Raw genomic sequence first — 15,645 nt, 5'->3', positions numbered from 1 at the left:
AAAACACAAGTTAGATTATAATCAGAAGGCAAGGAACATATCCCTTTCAGAAGTTCTACACGGAAAAAAAAATAATCTGATGTAGGGTCCATTCACACGTCCGCATGAATGGGTCCGAACCCATTCATTTCAATGGGGCCACAAAGGATGTGGACAGCACACCAAGTGCTGTCCGCATCCTCACTTCCGTTCCGCGGCCTGCAAAAAAAAAAAAAAAAGATAGAGCATGTCCTAGTGTTGTCTACAGCCAAGAATAGGCATTTGTATCATAGTGCCGGCCATGTGCGGTCCGCAAAGCACTTGCGGACGTGTGAATGGACCCTAATACAGCAGCCTGAGAAGGGAGAATGTTACAATAATAATAATAATGTCATCAAAATTGATAACATAATTATTTAGCATTTGATATCCATTAAAAGAGAGGCTGTCAGCAGTTTTGACCAAGCTAAACTGCTGCCAACAGTAGGTAGGACCTCCGGAGAGCAGGGCGAACACATATTGTGGGGCTTTGGTTACCAGGATTAATATGAATACAAACTTTTATACCAATTCTGCAAGTGCCCGGGAGGCAGAGCTTCACTGTCAGGTGCTCTTGAGTGACAGCTGTAGCATCCAACCAGGTGACCACTCCAGCTGTCACTCAGTAGAGGGGAGGGGCTGTGACGCAGCTCAATGCAAAAAGCACTTCATGGTGAAGCTCCGCCTCCAGTGCACTTAAGGAGCAGAATAAAACTTCACTAATCTGGATAATAAAAGCTTCACAAAATCTATGTTTGTATTGCTCTCCTAGTGCTGGCAGCAGTTTAGCATACCACAGCTACCCCTCCCCCCCCCACCCTCCACCTTTTTTATGCAGACTATGCTTAGCCGAGTGTGCATGTGTTTTCTGTGGAGAGATGGCAATGAGCAGTTGCCAGACACCTCTGCTGACGGCATACCTCCCTTGAAAGTAAAAGGACTGTGCACATTGAAATCTCTGGAATACTCAGATCTTAAAGGGATATCCCCATCTCGATATTCATGGCATAGCCAGAGTGTCCCATCTATCTCAACGGGGTCCTGTCTTGGGTCAGCTATGAATGGAGAGAGGTGGCTGCGCATGTGTGGCTCTCTCTCGGTTAACTTCTATGGGAGATATTAAAATAGCTGAATAAGCATGCTTGCCTATTTTTAGAGCTCCTATAGAAATTAATGGAGGTAGAAGCACGTGCGGCCACCTCTCCAGTAACAGCGGACACGAGATGGGGCCCCAGTAATGGAATTTGCATCTATGGCATATCTTGTGTATATGTTGTAAGTGTCAAGAAGGTAATACTGCTTTAAATTACACTTTTATCTGTCCCTTACTGCCAAACAAACAAGATTTTTGTTTAAAAAAAAAAAATTAGCTCCATGAAGAAGCTCATTCATGCAGCACATGTAAACACAGTAGGAAATATCTCAAGAGCTTTGAAAATGCACATAATAATGTTTGTGGAGGTTTTTGTGCAAAACTTCTTCTCTTTCAGGTTGTGGAGGCACCAAACCGTCTACACTTCTAAACTGTGAGGCTTCAGATGATCAAACATATGAGACACTGGCAGAGTCAGCCAACTTTCATAAGGTCTTTGTGGCAGATGTATGGTGGCCCATAGACCTTCAAATCCCACCAGAAAAAGTTTGATATGCCAGTAAAGATCTCAATGTCTATGGAAAGTCATATCCCAAATATATCACCACTACTGAAAACGGAGAAAGGTTTAGGCACCTGTTTGTGTTTCCTGTAGGTCCCATCTATCAAAGTGGTCCTTATTCCCAGTCTCAAGACTGATAGCACAACACATAGTTTGGATTTATGAAGAACACAGAGAAGTCAAGATTTCTCGTCCCAATGACCATTCCACTTCCTTTATTCAGAAGGAAATAGTACAGACAAGAATTTATGGCCAAAGTAAAGTATAGGTCACAGGTCTGTTCCGGTTTCTTATTTCAAAATCACAAGGGCCAAAGACCTAATGGTCTTCGGTTAGTCCCCAAGTCTGCACCGTTATCGGTATACAGATTCAAATAATTAAAATCTGTTTATTCATAAATGGCTTGATTTACCAGGAAAAAAAAAACAAAAAACTTCAGATTACTCAAAACTATGGTTTCGAGTACATTTTTTTGTATCGAAAAGTTTTTGGAAATAGTCATTTCTGTACATTCCTCAAGGTGACTCAAAAATGGTGGTCTATCTGTACATTTGTTAGCCATGGCAAAGTATCACTCTAAATCACCACTTCCCCTCCCCCTGCAAGAAAAAGAGGAACTTTTGTTATCTTATTTCTCAAAACCAACACAACTGCGTCCTTGGATGAGATTTTCACTTCTTCAGATCTTCAACAAACACATAGGGCCACATAGGTTCTTCAAGAATGCCCAAGATTTCTTTAATAGACTGCAGCCATAGCTGGCTTGCCTGAAGAGGTTCCACCATCACAGCCCCTTCTTCTCTAGCCTTTCCAAAATAGACTGCAATTTTTTCACGGCTTCCTTCCGAGCTTGCCGAATACTTTCCTGGCCCCCGGTTTCTACCGAATCTAGCTCTAGTAATTCCTTGGTCAACATCTCTTCTAAACACCGATAACTCATGTCAGTCTTTTTGCCTACGAATTCATCCACTTCTCTTTCCATATCGACCACCCTTTCCAAGACCTGGGTGATCTTTAATATTCCTGGATGTGTGCCGCTTGAAGGATCGGGTGGGGAACTGCTGCCTTCTTTGGACCTAGGAATAGGTTCTGGATTTGAAGGCTCCTTCCTGTTGTACATCTGTGGAGAGGCGCTGTAATGAGGGTTGGGTGGAGGAAGGTTTGGCTTGGGTTCAGAAGGCTGGCATGATTGAGGGATATCTGAGGAATAGCCTGGGAACTGCCTCTGGTGGTTGTAACCAGGATTTTGAGGCGTATCCTAAAATTAGAATGAAGAGGAAAAAAAAGGTTGTTTTTTTTGTATGACAAGTTATCACGTGTGTCTATCATCATACTGCTCCCATGTACTAGTTTCAGCCCTCAGCTATGTTGGCACAAGCAGATTCTGATATGGGACAAGTGAAGCACCATCTCCACCATGGAGAGCTTCCAAATAAAAGTAAAAATACATTAGGAACTTAGAGATGCTTAAAGGTAACCTGTCATCTGGTTTGGAGCCACTAAAACATCATCATGCAGTCATAGGTCTGGTCTTAACAAGGAAGGCTGGGGGCCTGGGAGCTGTGCATTAGCGTAGTCTATGTGGGGTGTATTCAGTCCCTGCCCTTTGCGCCAGGATTAATGCTGCGACAGGGACTTAACAGACTAAACAGGCTTCGTGGATGCTGATCTGGGCAAAAAAAAAAATAAACAAAAAGTCTAAAGTGCAGAAATACGCATGAAAGTCAAAATAAACACTTCTGAATGTTAGGGCCCCACTAATCATGAGAAGCAGGTCCTTTGTCCCCAGTTCAAGCAGAGGGGCGGTCATTCATGCGCACTACTCCTCCATTCAAATTCTACAAGACCGACCGAGATAGCCGAGTGCAACTATCGGCCATCTTAGGGAGTTCCAGGAACCATGAATGGAGCGGTGCTGCACGTGTATACCCATCATGACATTCAAACAAGGGACACGGGACACCCTGTCCTTGTGATTAATAACATCTGCTCGGTATGCAGTTTTAGAACTCAATTTATTGACCTGTGGAACAGAATTTGCTTAGTTCAGGCTGATCTGATGCAGGACAAGTCGGTAATTCCTACCTTTACATCATAAACTGGCGACTGGACATCTCCTCCTGGCCAGGGTGGTCTGCCTCCAGGCATATATTGTGTGCCATTTGGGTTTTGCGGTGGTGCAGAATGCCACTGGTAGTGGTTAGGAGCCCCATACATATTCCAGCTGTCATCTCTAGGACCCTGCTGTGGCATAAATACAGTGCACAATCAAGGTCTCACGTCATGCTATTTTGATACTTTGGGCAACAGAGCAACTGGTCAAAAGGGGAAGACCTGGCACACAATCTTTTAAAAATGTTAAAACGAATGGAATACACAGATGACATGGGCCTGCCAGAGCAAGATAGCCACTCTCTGCCCTGGCTCATAGATGTGGGGACCGGAGCTGGGGGCACCACGCTAACACGTCCATATGGCCTTATGGACAAATAGTAAGGATACTTCTAGCAGGGTTGCAGAGGTCATGACGTGGCGCTAGCCTAAATTATTTGCTTGCGGTCCAGAAAATGTTGATGCTGGAGGACGCCTCTGGCCATCAATAGATGAGGCAAGTATATGGGGTCTCCTGAGGTTGTCTATGGAGGGTGCTGGCTACATGGTGGTCGCCTGAAGCCATTTGTCAGCAGATTTGCACCTATGAAGCTGGATGACCTGTTACATGTGTAATTGGAAGCTGAAGGCATCTGTGTTGGTCCCATGTTCATATGTGCCCGCATTGCTGAGCAAAATGAAGTTTTAATATATGCAAATGAGCCTCTAGGAGCAGCGGGGGCATTGCCATTACACCTAGAGGCTCTGCTCTCTCTGCAACTGCCGTCCCCTCTGCACTTTGATTGACAGGGCCAGGTGTCATCCCCTTTACACTGCCTGGACTTGTGAAAGTGTAGAGGATGTGGTAGTTGCAGAGAGAGCAGAGCCTCTAGGTGTAATGGCAACGCCCCCGTTGCTCCTAGAGGTTCATTTGCATATATTAAAACATCATTTTTCTCAGCAATGCAGGCACATATGAACATGGGGCCAACACAGATGCCTTCAGCTGCCAAGTGCACTTGTAACAGGTCAGCCAGTGTCATAGGTACAAACCTGCTGACAGATGCCCTGTAAAGCATACATGGTGGTATTTGAGGTGGTCTTACCCACCCTTACAATTGCAAAACACTTACTATGCTTGCAGTCTCCACCATAGATCATACGGTTGTTAATCACGACAGCTAAATATTCATCTCTCTCCCAGACTGGAGGGAAGCACAGCCACGGATTAAAGAGGGCCCATGCTGATCACCTCTCAGGCAGGAAAACAATTAGAGGGAGAAGTTATCATTCTCCGGTTATAAAACGAGTTGCTCCACAGTAATGTTCACCCGTATCATCTTGGTGAGAGAAGGTTCTCACCTCTGTGATAAAATGAACTCCCCTAAATATAGAGAGCGTAGATGCAGTTTATACAGCTAATCACATGGTCACGCTGGACTGTCCAGTGTCATTGGGACAAACCTTCTATCCAGTTAATGATTAGATAGCACTGGCATACTGTAAAGACCCCCATGACACCCACATCAGCCCCAGAGAGCAAATGCTCAACCACAGACCCTCTGATCTCATGATGGTGGAGGTCCCAGTGGTCAGAACCCCACCAATAATACACTCTGGGACATCTTTACTATTGAAAAGGCATTGGTGTCAAACAGTAGAGACACGCGGCTAATGACTGCAAGAGACAATAATGGCGATCGAGGTCATTAAAGCCTTTAGATACCTTAATCAGTGTGATTATGGCATCTAAAAAGGGTGAAAAACCCAGAAGCTCCCACTTCTGAGCTTCTTACCGTCATCCTTTCCGGCCAATGAGGATGCCGGTAATTTAAATCAATACGCTGGGTCCCTTTGAAGAGACCCAGGGTATTGAAGCTGAAATTCTTATTTTGTCAAGCAGGCCAACATAAGAAATTAGCAATTCTGTACAAATCATGGGTCTAAAAGACCCATGAGGGTTCAGAATAATTTAAAAAAAAAAAAAAAAAAAAAAAAAAAAAAAAAGGATTTTGTAGGCTCAAATACAAGCTTCAACATCATAAGTAAAAAAGAAAAGAAAAAAAATATATATAAAAAAATTAAAGTTTAAAATCACCACCCTTTCCATAAAATACATAAATAACAAACTATAAACATCATGGGAATCGCTGCATCTGAAAACGTCCATACTATTAAAATATAAAAATATTTTTCCAATACGGTGAATGGTGTAACGAAAAAAACCTGTCAAAATGGCCAATTTGCCATTTTTTCATAGCTTCTCTTACCCCAAAAAATGTAATAAAATGTGATCAAAAAGTCACACACTACAAAATGGTATTAATAAAAACTAAAAGATTGTCCCGCAAAAAATGAGCCCCCAAATATTTTTTTCCAAATGGGCTGGAATAGGAAAAAAAAAAACAAAAACACAATTCCTTCACCTTTTTACGGGTTTTGTTCCCACGGCGTTCCCTTTGCGGCAAAACTGACCTGCCCCCTTCTTTCTCTGGGTCAGTACGATTACAATGATACCACATATGTATAGGGTTTTTATGTCTAAATAGTGTAAAAATAAATGTAAACTTTAAAAAAAAAAAAAAAGTTAAATCACCATATTCTGTCCCCGATAACTTTTTACAGTTATATCTAACAGCTCGTTAGATATAACTGTAAAAAGTTATGGGGGACAGAATATGGTGATTTAACTTTTTTTTTTTTCTTCAAAGTTTACATTTATTTTTACACTATTTAGACATAAAAACCCTATACATATGTGGTATCATTGTAATCGTACTGACCCAGAGAAAGAAGGGGGCAGGTCAGTTTTGCCGCAAAGGGAACGCCGTGGGAACAAAACCCGTAAAAAGGTGAAGGAATTGTGTTTTTTTATTTTTTTCCTATTCCAGCCCATTTGGAATTTTTTTCCCCACTACATCGTATGCCATATTAAATGGTGACATTAGAAAGTACAATTTGTCCCGCAAATAAATAAGCCCTCCTACAGCTATATGAATGGGAAAATAAAAAAAAGTTAAAGGTTCAAGGAAGAAAAATGAAAAAAAATCTCCGTTATCCTAAGGCCCCTTTCACACGGGAGAGTATTCCGCACGGATGCGATGCGCGAGTTGAACGCATTGCACCCACACTGAATACCGACCCATTCATTTCTATGGGGCTGTTCACATGAGCGGTGATTTTCACGCATCACTTATGCGTTGCGTGAAAATCGCAGCATGCTCCTCTTTGTGCGTTGCGGTGCGATAATCCACGCAACGCAGGCCCCATAGAAGTGAATGGGGTTGCGTGAAAATCGCAAGCATCCGCAAGCAAGTGCGGATGCGGTGCGATTTTCACGCACTGTTGCTAGGAGACGATCGGGATGGAGACCCGATCATTATTATTTTCCCTTATAACATGGTTATAAGGGGAAATAATAGCATTCTGAATACAGAATGCATAGTAAAATTGCACTGGAAGAGTTATATAAAATATTTAACTCACCTTAGTGCACTTGCTCGCGTAGCCCGGCATCTCCTTCTGTCTTCATCTGAGCTTTGTGCAGTAACAAGGACCTTTGGTGACGTAACAGTCATCACATGATCCATCACCATGGTAAAAGATCATGTGATGACCGGAGTGACGTCATCACAGGTCCTGTTCATGTATTTAATGCTCACCCCAGGTCCTGTTCAGCAAAGGAGCCAGAAGGAGATGCCGGCTACGCGAGCAAGTGGATTAAGGTGAGTTAAAAAATTTTTTTTTTTTTTTTTTTTTTAACCCTTCCAGCGCAATTTTACTATGCATTCTGTATTCAGAATGCTATTATTTTCCCTTATAACCATGTTATAAGGGAAAATAATACAATCTACAGAACATCGATCCTAAGCCTGAACTTCTATGAAGAAGTTCAGGTTTGGGTACAAAACACGCGCAATTTTTCTCACGCGAGTGCAAAACGCATGACAAGTCGCGGGTGTTCCCGCAACGCACCCGCACATTTTCCCGCAACGCCCGTGTGAAAGGGGCCTAAGGGTTAAAGGGGTCCTCTCACTTCAGCAAAATGCATTTATCATGTAGAAAAAGTTACTACAAGGCACTTACTAATGTATTGCGATTTTCCATATTGCCTCCTTTGCTGGCTGGATTCATTTTTCCATCACATTATACACAGCTCGTTTCCATGGTTACAGACCACTCTGCATTCCATTAGTGGTGGTCGTGCTTGGAAAAAACATCAGCCTCTCTGGTGGTCGGGACCATGCTAGCACACATAGGCTAGTGCTTTTTCCTATATTGTGCAAGCACGACCAACACTGATGGACTGGCAAGGTGGTCATAACCATGGAAAGGAGCAGTGTATAATGGGATGAAAAAATGAATCCAGCCAGCAAAGGAAGCAATATGGACTAATCACAATACATTAGTAAGTGCCTTGTATTAACTTCCTCTACATGATAAGTGGGAAGACCCGTTTAAGACTGAGTTTATTAGTAAATCTGCCCCATCACCTATACTGTGGATGGGCGATAAGTTACCTTTCTGGGACAACCCCTCTCTAATACAAGTGCCATTCCTACATTTAGATGGGAAAGGAGGCCGGCCACCTTGAGGTTAATTATAGTGTCACTAAACATCACATTTTTCCCATCCGTTTAACGTGTACAAAAAACGCATACGTTAAACGGATGCCTCAGACTGATGCTATACAGTGTCATCCGTTCACCATAGAGTTCTATTGTTAAAAAAAGTATACATTTTTTTAACGCAGTCTTCGGGATACAAGAACGTGGTGTAGTGAATTTTTATATTTTTTTCTTCTTCTTCTTCTAACGTACACTTTAAACGGAAGCATAAAACGTGATGTGAACCCAGCCTAAAGGAGTATGAAAAGGAATAAACCTCAGAAAGCATTCACACAGCCAATACTCACCGGAGGAGGGTACTGAGGATACGGGGGATGCTGCTGAGGAATGCTGGGACAACCTTGCTGGGGGTATCCCCAATGAGAAGGAGCTTGAGGAGCCCCTTGCTGCATGGCCGACTTGTAGGGATCGACGGGATAGTGAGGCTGTGAGGGGGGTGGGTAGTAAGGATTTGCTGGATGGAGACCAGGGTAAGGTGGGTTCATTGCAGACTGGTTATAAGGTGGTCCATATGAACCATTGGCATAATGCTCCATCCCCTGTGAGGAAAGAAAATAATAAGACATTAGCCTTACAGATAAGACCACTTATAGGAGTTTCATACAGGCTAGTGACAAACACCGGAAAGGTGGACTGTCATGTGGATTAAATAGATGAATGAAAGCAAGGCACCTTACAACAGTACCTCATGGGCGTGACTTTCACGGCATATATCATCCATCAATCCCTCCTTAAGCCGCTATAGATATTAGATGTAGTGCAGACAGAATTGCTTCGTCTAAGGGCGCACTTCACACGACCGGGCAAATTGCAGATCTGCAAAACACGGATGCCGCCTGTATGAATTCAGCAATTTGCAGAACGGAGCAGGCAGGCCCGTTTTAGAAATGCCTATTTCTTGTCCGCAAGAATAGGACATGCTCTATATTTTTTGCAGGGCTGCGAAACGGAACAACGGATGCAGACAGCCCACGGTGCGCCGTCCACATCTTTTGCGGCCCCATTGAAATTAATGGGTCCGCACCCGTTACGCAAAATTGTGGTCATGTGAACAATCCCTAAGGGTGCACTCACACAACCGTATTTTCAGTCCGAATCAAACACTAATTTTTTGCGGCTCACAGGACCCATTTATGTCTATGGAGCCGTAAAAAATGTAATCTGTGAGCTGTCTGCATCTGTGCAGCCGAGGCGCAAGTTATGACCCATGCAAGCAACCGTGTCCGTGCTTTCCGCATGCATTCTGTAAAAAAAAAAAAAAAATAAAATAGAACAAGGCTCATGCACACGACCATTGTTTTATTCCGTGTCCGTTGTTCCGTTTTTCATGATTTTCTGCGGACCCATTGACTTTCAATGGGTCAGTTGAAAACTCAGCTAATGCACCGTTTGCCATCTGTGTCCGTGATTCCAGTCCGTCAAAAAAATATAACCCGTTTTATTATTTTCGCGGAAAACAGTTCGCGGACACATTCAAGTCAATGGGACCGCAACAAAAACGCGGAGGCACACAAGATTGTCATCCGTGTCCCTGCATCTGTGTCCGTTTTTTTTCTATGATTTGCATGGCAAACCTGTCTTCGACTTTTTATTACTTTCCTTTATGTCTGGTGGTCCTCCAAAAATAAAGGAAGACACACGGAAACGGATCACGGAACAACGGAACCCCATTTTGCGGAACGGAACACCACAACGGTCGTGTGCATGAGGCCTTAGTCTGCAAAATATGCACCATGAATCCACTGATGGCAATAGGTGCGCAAATAAAATGTGGACAACACATAAACCGCATTTGTCGTTTTCCCGATCCACAATTTGTGGACCACAAAATGGATCGGTCATGTGATGTTTTCTGAAAGTGAAGATTTACCCTTTGTACTCCTACTGAGAAGACTTGTTATAGGGGTTGTCCAAGTTATTTTTTTGTTTTGTATGTTTCTAATCAACTAATCAAATGTAAAGGCTTTACCATGCACTTACTGCATCTATAGTTGCTCCTTTCTCAGATTTCACAGAGGGTCACATGACGTGTGATGTCAGCTTCTCTCCCTGCTCTGATGAGGTTTCGTGCACAAGCCTGAGAGAGCAGATATGTGTCTGTACACCAGATGTCACTGTGCTGGCCACGCCCCCCTGCACTGGCCCAGCTGCTGCTGTCTGCTCTCTACCAGGATTCTTCAGGAAAAACTTTAACCCCTTCAGCAGCACAGACTCCGGGCTGAACGCTTTAGGGCTCTTGCACACGAACATAAGGGCTCCGTGCCCGTGCTGCGGGCCGCATACGGCGGTTCCACAATACACGGGTCACCAGCCATGTGCATTCCGCATTAACTTGAATGGGTCCGCAAATCCGGAGATGCGGTGCGGAACGGAACACCACGGAAGCACTACGAAGTGCTTCTGTGGTGTTCTGTTCCGTGCTTTCGTTCCACAAAAAGATAGAACTTGTTCTATATTTTTGCGGAACGGACGGATCGTGGACTCTATTCAAGTGAATGGGTCTGCGATCCGTATGCGGCTGCATTGTGGACTGCTATTTGCGGTCCACAGCACGGGCACGGAGCCCTTACGTTCGTGTGAAAAAGCCCTTACTGAGAAGCTGCAGGCAGTGCGGAGACAAATGCTGGGCACAGTAACTGTTAGAGGAGTTCTGCAGAGCATTGCACAAGAACATGTAGGGAGAAGATCATGTGTGTTTCAGCAGTGTCATTGTACAGTATCACAGCCTGATGAACGTATTAAAAGAACAAAACAAAACTTTATTGTACTTTATTATTTTACAATAAAGTTGTGTTTTGTTCTTTTGATACGTTCACCAGGCTGTGATACTAGACAGATTCACGAACGTTAACCAGCTTTATTTGATTAGTAAGAAATAGTGTCATTATTAGGGCTGCAGCTAACGATTATTTGAATAATCGATTAGTTGCCGATTAATTTCTACGATTAATCGATTAATCGGGAAAAACGACAAAATTACAAAACAGAGGTTTATATGATCTTACTTGAAAAATTATGTTCAAAGGCCATATTAAAACAAATTGTGGACGACACTTATGGGGGATCTGTGGACGACACTTATGGGGGATCTGTGGACGACACTTATGGGGGATCTGTGGACGACACTTATGGGGGGATCTGTGGACGACACTTATGGGGGGATCTGTGGACGACACTTATGGGGGGATCTGTGGACGACACTTATGGGGGGATCTGTGGACGACACTTATGGGGGGATCTGTGGACGACACTTATGGGGGGATCTGTGGACGACACTTATGGGGGGATCTGTGGACGACACTTATGGGGGGATCTGTGGACGACACTTATGGGGGGATCTGTGGACGACACTTATGGGGGGGATCTGTGGACGACACTTATGGGGGGGATCTGTGGACGACACTTATGGGGGGATCTGTGGACGACACTTATGGGGGGATCTGTGGACGACACTTATGGGGGATCTGTGGACGGCGTTTATGGGGGATCTGTGGACGGCGTTTATGGGGGATCTGTGGACGGCGTTTATGGGGGATCTGTGGACGGCGTTTATGGGGGATCTGTGGACGGCGTTTATGGGGGATCTGTGGACGGCGTTTATGGGGGATCTGTGGACGGCGTTTATGGGGGATCTGTGGACGGCGTTTATGGGGGATCTGTGGACGGCGTTTATGGGGGATCTGTGGACGGCGTTTATGGGGGATCTGTGGACGACACTATTATGGGGGATCTGTGGACGACACTATTATGGGGGATCTGTGGACGGCGTAGTTATGGAGAGGGGGATATGTGCACTGTTATGGGCATAACAGTGCACAGATACAGATCCCTTTCCTCATAACAGTGCACAGACCCCCCTCCCCATAGCAGTGCCATACACAGACCCCCCCTCCTCCCCATAGCAGTGCTATAGACAGATCCTCCCCCCTCCCCATAGCAGTGCTATACACAGACCCCCCTTCCCCCTAACAGCCCCGGCGCTTGCATCTTTATTTTACCTTTTTACAATGACGCTCCCGCTCCTGTAACAGCCAGGCAGAGCGGACGGCGGCGTAACGTCACTCAATCACGTGACGCGCCTGCTCCGCCCACTTCATGAATGAAGGAGGCGGAGCAGGCGCGTCACGTGATTGAGTGACGTTACGCCGCCGTCCGCTCTGCCTGGCTGTTACAGGAGCGGGAGCGTCATTGTAAAAAGGTAAAATAAAGATGCAGCGCCCGCCCGCATAGCAACGAATCGGCGATTATTCGATAACTGGATTCGTCGACAACGAATCCAGTTATCGAATATAATCGATTACATCGATTAATCGTTGCAGCCCTAGTCATTATACAGCTGGGACTTGTAGTCCTACACATACAACATGCTGCTGAGTATCCCAGCAGGCAGACATGTCACTCAGGGCAGCTCTTGCATCCACTCCCTTAGCAGTGTCATTATACAGCTGGGACTTGTAGTCCTACACATACAACATGCTGCTGAGTATCCCAGCAGGCAGACATGTCACTCAGGGCAGCTCTTGTATCCACTCCCTTAGCAGTGTCATTATACAGCTGGGACTTGTAGTCCTACACATACAACATGCTGCTGAGTATCCCAGCAGTCAGACATGTCGCTCGGGGCAGCTCTTGTATCCACTCCCTTAGCAGTGTCATTATACAGCTGGGACTTGTAGTCCTACACATACAACATGCTGCTGAGTATCCCAGCAGTCAGACATGTTGCTCGGGGCAGCACTTGTATTCGCTCTCTTTGCAGAGCAGGGGGGGAGGGGCACAAATATTCATAAGGAAAACCTCAGAGATTGTTGTTATGGCAGGTAAACAAAGGGCCAGAAGAGAACCAGGGAAATGAGGAAATATAGATTTGCTTTTGCCTAAAACATGCTTAGCTTAGATATATATTGCTGCCCATCAGATTTACAGTGCTATATATTTTTTTTTTCATAACTCGGACAACCCCTTTAAGGGGTGATGTTAGTGCCTCCCCAGTTCTCCCTCTCCCAGCATGCAGCCTCACACACAGGAACTGCAGCTGCACCCCCCTGACTTTTACTGTTTTACACTAGATGGATTTCATCGTGGACCGAGGAGGAGATTTACAGAGAGCGGAGGTCTGCAGAAAGATGGCGTTTTCTCTTAAGCGTTACATTCTCACATGTATAATAGATGAGGATAGGTGACCCATTTACTTACCTGACCGCCAACTGTATAAGCAGGAGTATAGGGAGGACGGGGTTGACCAGCACAGGACCACCCACTAGGATCGTACCCAGGATATGGAGAATTCTAGGACAAAGCAGAGATACATTTTCACGATAAGTCAAACTAATGTGAAATAAAACTGACACCAGATACTTCTTTGTTATAAGACCATTGAAAGATTGCTTGCAGTAGATGGTCTACCTGATATTAATAGAGAAGTCCTGGACAACCCCTTTAAAGGCCATGTACACTTATGGGGGCAGTTTTTTTTATTATTGTATTGTACTCCTTTTCAGGTAAAAAGCATTTTTTTTTTTAAATCGGTCTTTATTAAAAATATGGAGGCCTTTTAGTAGCAGGATCTGAATTTTCAGTCTGTTCAGTCAGGCAGGAAGCTGACCGGCTCCTTATCTCTGCTCTCTGACATTATACTTATTATAGCTCAGTTCTCATCTTACTGATAAGAAGGCAGCTTAAAATTACAGTTTATGACCTTTTAGTAATTTAGAAAATAGGTTTATTAGATTATCGGCACAAAGTGAACGTAAAAAAAGTACCAGTCACACAGTTAGAAAAACAGGTAACCTTTTGTGACAGAAAGACCGCTTGTGGGAGCCCTGAACGGATCTCAGAAACGGAAAGCCAAAACGCCAGTGTGAAAGTCGCCTGAGGCTACCATCAGTGCTACCATACAATTACATTTACAATGTAGACAGCCCAATATATCCCTCCAGGACCAGCAGAAAAATACCAATACAAGACTGGATATGTAATATTCAGGACAAGAGAGCACACAGCCTTACCTCCGAAGTGCACGAAGGAAGTGTCCTCTGACTTACCACAGGTATTACACAATGAGTCATGGCGTGACGATCAGCCCACGTGATAAAGACGTGTGAGCAAGCCAGGACAAATGCACAAGGAGCGCCTGTGTCATCATAACAGGGATTACTGAGATACTCAAGACGTCTTCCAAAATAAATGATGTATGACTGTGATCTTCTGTACTATGGAATGAATGAACAATGCGACACAACCTGTCTGTACACCGGCGTACACGTAGATTGTTCTCCGGTCTGTATATCAGTGTATAGGACGCAGTCTCCAGTGTATATATACCATTTATATAATAGGAATGTTCTCCGGTCTGTATATCAGTGTATAGGACGCAGTCTCCGGTGTATATATATCATTTATATAATAGGAATGTTCTCCGCTCTGTATATCAGTGTATAGGATGCAGTCTCTGGTGTATATATACCATTTATATAAAAGGAATGTTCTCTGGTCTGTATATCAGTGTATAGGACGCAGTCTCCGGTGTATATATATATCATTTATATAATAGGAATGTTCTCTGGTCTGTATATCAGTGTATAGGACGCAGTCTCCAGTGTATATATACCATTTATATAATAGGAATGTTCTCTGGTCTGTATATCAGTGTATAGGACGCAGTCTCCTGTGTATATATCTCATTTATATAATAGGACTGTTCTCCAGTCTGTATATACAGTATATATCATTTATATAATAGGAATGTTCTCTGGTCTGTATATTAGTGTATAGGAAGCAGTCTCCAGTGTATATATATCATTTATATAATAGAGCTGCTCTCTGGTCTGTATATCAGTGTATATATATCATTTATATAATAGAGCTGCTCTCTGGTCTGTATATCAGTGTATAGGACGCAGTCTCCGGTGTATATATATCATTTATATAATAGAGCTGCTCTCCAGTCTGTATATCAGTGTATAGGACGCAGTCTCCATTGTTTATATATCATTTATATAATAGAGCTGCTCTCTGGTCTGTATATCAGTGTATAGGACGCAGTCTCCATTGTTTATATATCATTTATATAATAGAGCTGCTCTCTGGTCTGTATAACAGTGTATAGGACGCAGTCTCCAGTGTATATATATCATTTACATAATAGAGCTGCTCTCTGGTCTGTATATCAGTGTATAGGACGCAGTCTCCGGTGTATATATATCATTTATATAATAGAGCTGCTCTCCAGTCTGTATATCAGTGTATAGGAC

The 15,645-nt window shown here is 43.9% G+C and overlaps 1 protein-coding gene across 2 annotated transcripts in view; it reads right to left on the bottom strand.

Moving 5' to 3' along the window:
- Window positions 1–220: 220 nt before the first annotated feature.
- BAG4 (BAG cochaperone 4) overlaps window positions 221–15,645 on the bottom strand; it is a 31,332-nt gene continuing 15,907 nt past the window's right edge. Inside the window, exons 2-5 of one of the 2 annotated variants that reach the window (XM_044282988.1) lie at window positions 13,589–13,681; window positions 8,680–8,931; window positions 3,759–3,914; window positions 221–2,931 (exon numbers count right to left, since the gene is read on the bottom strand). In XM_044282988.1, coding sequence (XP_044138923.1) covers window positions 2,458–2,931; window positions 3,759–3,914; window positions 8,680–8,931; window positions 13,589–13,681 — 975 coding nt within the window. In that variant the 3' untranslated portion in view covers window positions 221–2,457. Of the gene's footprint in view, window positions 2,932–3,758; window positions 3,918–8,679; window positions 8,932–13,588; window positions 13,682–15,645 lie in introns of both variants that reach the window. The other variant, XM_044282987.1, reaches the window with a different exon arrangement.

Source organism: Bufo gargarizans, chromosome 2, assembly GCF_014858855.1.
Source record: "Bufo gargarizans isolate SCDJY-AF-19 chromosome 2, ASM1485885v1, whole genome shotgun sequence".
In the NCBI taxonomy this organism is placed as follows: Eukaryota; Metazoa; Chordata; class Amphibia; order Anura; family Bufonidae; genus Bufo; species Bufo gargarizans.
The sequence above is the reverse complement of the archived record's forward strand: the minus strand, read 5'-3'. Positions and strand labels throughout refer to the sequence as shown.